A 4,619-nucleotide genomic window follows, 5' to 3' on the forward strand; every position below is an offset into this window, starting at 1 on the left:
TATCGCTTTTCCCCCACGACATTGACCATGACTTGCAAAGACCTGCAAATAGTGCCTTTGGAGATACAGCCATTACCATCCCCCGATACCGCTGCTTGTTTTTTGCCATTGCTTTGAAGGGTGGAAGCTGGTCAGTCAAAAAGATTCTATTGCCACTTCTACATGGTCTAGGGGATTTGGTTGAACAACCACTGCAGGAATTTGGAGATGGTGATTGGGATGGACCCACTGACTAGACAAATTACCTATAGATATTCACTCAGAACGTAGATTGTAAGCATAGATGGAATGGAACCATTGACCTATTCATGATCACGGCAAACAAGAAACACAAGAAAGAACAAAAGCAAGAGTGGGGAAAGAGAGAAAGGAGCCTTAGTAACATGAATTGGTTATTTAGATATCACAAAAGTTGAGAAGAATCAGAAAATGACATTTGTATTTGCCCTTGTGGTCACCATCTATCTTATTCTCTAATGTGCTGACGACTTGATTTTTCTCACAACGTATCCGGAGACGTTATAGAATCATCAGCGGTAGATGGATCCCACCCTGGGGGCTTGATGTTTGGCCAATCTCCGCGGCATCCCAGCCTTATGTACAGGCTCTTCTTATCTGCAAGAAAGAGACGGAACCAATGAGACTTACGGTTCAACTAGAGCCTTTTACTGCATTGAGAACAGAGTCCAAGGTTGTTTTCATTACAGCATCAAGTATGAACTGGTACTAGCCATTATTGTTTAGGAGTCACATAGACATGCTTGTTTCATAATTTTTTTAAAATGCATCGAGGTGGCATTTTAATCAGATCTCTGTGGCTCAAACCGTCCAAGGTCTGTATCAGCATCAGCTTACTCTGGCACTAGGATCGGTCCCCTATTTCATAGCCCCTCAATTTGCAATATATGGGTCATGTGTAGCTTCACGAACTTTTACCTGGGAGCTTCCTATCTGATAAAACTAATCGTTTCAGTGCACTCAGGGATGCTTGAGCCACGGTTTTGGAGTAACTGGCATCCCAGCCTTGGAGCTTGACAACAACATCTGCATTTGCATAACCTAGACTCCCATCTTCAATGTGTCTTCTGACCTCTTTCGTAGCCGAGTCTTCGTCTGCAAAAAAGATCACAACTTACTTCAAATAAAATCATCGCAAGGGTCTGTATAACATCATCGAAGGGAGGCCATTGTTTAGCCTCTCCAAACCTCTTTCAGGTTCAGTCAAACTTCCAGCTGCATTGAAATGATTTTGTATAACATCATATGAACTGTCTGGAAAATGCACATTTGCAACATCCTTTCCACTTTGAACTTCAGTAAGGATAGATGTCATATCAGATCGTAAACCAAGTAATTTCAGCAGCATCGACAGTCCTTACAAGCCACTAAATTTGATTATCATTCTGTCTCTGCTACTCGAAGATAGTCAGGAAAACTGACACAAGGGCAAAATGCATGGAGGAGGCACGGATCACTAGACTACCTGTTGCTTCAGTTGCAGACAACCATACAGTAAATCCTGCATAAAGGTGCTGCCATTTGTCAGCTCTTCGGGCAGCACCCTGCTGCCCTCCTAAAGTTGCGACAACAGCCCGGACGTGACTTTGCAAAAGAAATCAAAGAGAGAAGAGAATGAGTCATTCGTTAAGGCAAGAATTTCAAACAACTGCATCACATAATGCGTATACCTACTGAGGCTTTCTAATAAGACACCCTCTGCTTCAGCAATGGCATCATATCCTTCTGCAAGCACCCCTGGAGATGATTAGACTCATTAATGCGCTGCAAGATGGGCAATACAACAAGTCAACTCAAGATTGCCAAACCGAAAGTTGCTACATGATGTATCTACGTATACATGTTCTTTCGCATATGAGGATTTTACTATCTATTTTCATTCTAAGTTTTTTATTTCGGAATATGTATAGAGATGCAAATAACATTCCGAATGCCATCTTCAGCGCGGATTGGCGGTATGCTGAACTCAACCTCATCAATTGCTGTTCTAAACCATCATCAGATTATGTTAACAAGTAAATTGCTCATAGGTTGCTTATGTGAATAATGTTTGGCAAACATAGTACTTTCTTCGCAATGACCTGTAGTTATGAGATGAATCTAGAAGTTTTATCTATGGGTTTTTCTGAAGTCCCGTGCCCATTATTCTATCCGCTCGGAAATTTACCACGACGATAATGATAAACATTAAGTTAATACACATGTCAATAGAAAGACTATCACGAGATACTGTTTGATATTCTTTAGCATGGGACTATAGATGTGCCCTTTCACCAAATGTGTGGTACAGGACCAGATTTATGGCCCAGGATCGAAGGCATCTTAGTAGCCTATGTTTACAGCAGAAGTCTACTCACATGAATCGATTGTTTGCTTAGCAAATGTTTCAAGCAACTCCTTTGTCTCGAGAGGCGTGTACCTGCAGATCATAGATTTGAGCCTTAGCAAGCATCAAATCCGTCTAAAAACAAAATACTAGGACATTGAAAAGGCACTAGTAGTGATTGATCCTGCAGATCATAAGTTAATAATTGATTCCAAAGCTCTTCACGTGAATATGTTGTTTTAATCTTTCTCATTTCAGTCTTCATTGGGATCTTGAGGGATTTCTTTCTTTCTTTTGGGTCGAGCTTTGGTTGTGCTGGTGAAATCAGAAAGGTGGAAATTTGGCAAATACTTTTCCAGAACCCAAGAAAGGATGAAAAAAAGTAACAATACCCAAGACCAACTGCAAGCTCTTTTGCCACTTTCTGGTTAATCTCCATCGAGTCGCCAATAATATAAATGGATGTTCCTCTAAGTAGTTGCATTGACCCTGCAGCCAGTGACTCCCAAGACTCCACAATATCAGGCCATTTCAATTCAGGATTCTGCTTCTTCAAATTAATAACAAGCTGATCGTCGTCTAAATACCTGTCCAAAACAAGAGTCCTCACTTGAGCGCCCGGATAATCTAGGCTATTATCATCAAGTACATACACACATAGACGACTAACCATATCGTTTCATCTGACTTTATCCTATCAAAGAGAGAGTCTGTTTCCATTAGCGTCATATGGGAACCAGAATGCTTAAGTTGGATCGTTAAGGAGGTGTCATTTGCATCCACGTAAATATCTCTGGGACCTGAAATGTCGATGCCGCCGAGCTGGAGTCGCAATTCCATATCGGAAGAACCATCTGAAAACTGCATCCGCTTCACCAGTCAGTTTTCAGGAAATGCCTCATCTCATGCGGTTAGGGAAATAATAGTACTCCGATAGCAAAGGTCAAGTGCAATTTGGTGAGTTCAGTGACAGTGTAAAAGCTTGTTCCCATCTCTATGGTTACAAACAGGATTCATCAGGTGAAGATCATCCTAAGCAAATGCACCAAAATAGAAACTTTTACGTGATATGTCCCTTAGGACAATAGATATCAATTACGAAATCTACAAAATTTCACATTTTGATGCTCGGGGTTGAGAGGAAACTCTATAGTCCGCTGTGCCACAATCGTTCTTCGACATTGATGTATGAGGGGACAGTATCGCGAGTTCTAGACATATGCAAAATCTAACCTTTAACATAAGGCTACATTACCTCCGACGTCAAATAAAGACTCTGAATTTCCCTGAGAATCTGTAAAGATAATAGAAGCATTTCCTTTTCGATTGATCAAACAACAATTTATGCTAAGACCACCACCACAACTCGATTCGCTCCAGCATCAAAATCAAACTACAAATTCCGCAAAGCCGATCAGCTTCCATCCCTCTGATTTCTGCGCAACTAAAGCGAAAGGAAAGAAAATCGAAAACTCAATGCTCACCTCGTAGCTGATTGGAGTGGCCGGAGAGAGGCTGCTACTGCACGAGACGCGACTCCGTGTCTTGAACGCCACCGCATTGCGCGTTGCGAACTGACGAACGGGGAGAGAAGAGCGAGAAGGGGAGGGCAGCTTGAAGGTCCTTTGGTTGAAGAAGCAAGAAGCAGGAGTGGCCGTAGCCATTTCTCTGTCGAGCTCGACGGAAGAAGCCAATCGGAGAAGTGGATAAGACGAGTTGTTGGTTTTCTCTTTCCCTTAATTAGTTCGTAACGTTTATGGGCCTGGGCCGAAGAAAAGGCCGACCAAAGTCCATATTTATACGTCTTCATTCATCTTCTTCACGGGCCGAATTGGCGGGCCGTATCTGCAAGCCGAACAAGCAACGGAGTTACTCACTTGCACTTTAGTTTAAGAAAATTAGTTTGGACTAAACATCGATTCAGGTTTAATTTTGTGGGATGGAAGTAATTGGGTTTCGGTTCCCCAAACGATCGTGGTACTATCACGATGTATATACGGACGATTCATATGAACAAGTTCGTTTGTTTGGAGGTCGGCGTGTCGGTATCGCCTCCTTCATGTGACAGGGGTAACTCATCTTTTTTACTTTACAACTAAAAAGTCAAGAGAATCGGTAGTGCGATCGGCCGTGATGATTCGATATGAGACGGACTAAGTCACTCTGGATAGTTTTATTGTGTGCCCTAGATTTTGCGTTTTAAGAAGATGAAATCGGGCCCCACGCGGTTCGTGGGCTAGCCAACTCAATGCACAGCCAACTTGGGGTGTTCATG

The 4,619-nt window shown here is 42.3% G+C and overlaps 1 protein-coding gene across 2 annotated transcripts; it reads right to left on the reverse strand.

Moving 5' to 3' along the window:
• Positions 1-254: 254 nt before the first annotated feature.
• On the reverse strand, positions 255-4,082 carry LOC115743114 (probable inactive shikimate kinase like 2, chloroplastic). 2 transcript variants are annotated; one of them, XM_030677748.2, is made up of 9 exons: positions 3,829-4,082; positions 3,015-3,205; positions 2,737-2,931; positions 2,376-2,437; positions 1,689-1,755; positions 1,484-1,602; positions 1,207-1,311; positions 937-1,113; positions 255-615 (listed from the first exon to the last, which is right to left on the reverse strand). In XM_030677748.2, exons 1-9 carry the CDS (start codon positions 4,006-4,008, stop codon positions 500-502), a joined length of 1,212 nt encoding a protein of 403 aa, XP_030533608.1. In that variant the 5' UTR covers positions 4,009-4,082; the 3' UTR covers positions 255-499. The 2 variants fall into 2 exon arrangements, with proteins under 2 accessions (XP_030533608.1, XP_030533609.1); XM_030677749.2 differs by lacking the exon at positions 1,207-1,311 and having other exon boundaries at positions 3,829-4,076.
• Between the last annotated feature and the right edge of the window lie 537 nt (positions 4,083-4,619).

The sequence above is a fragment of the Rhodamnia argentea genome, chromosome 3 (assembly GCF_020921035.1).
Source record: "Rhodamnia argentea isolate NSW1041297 chromosome 3, ASM2092103v1, whole genome shotgun sequence".
Lineage (NCBI taxonomy): Eukaryota > Viridiplantae > Streptophyta > Magnoliopsida > Myrtales > Myrtaceae > Rhodamnia > Rhodamnia argentea.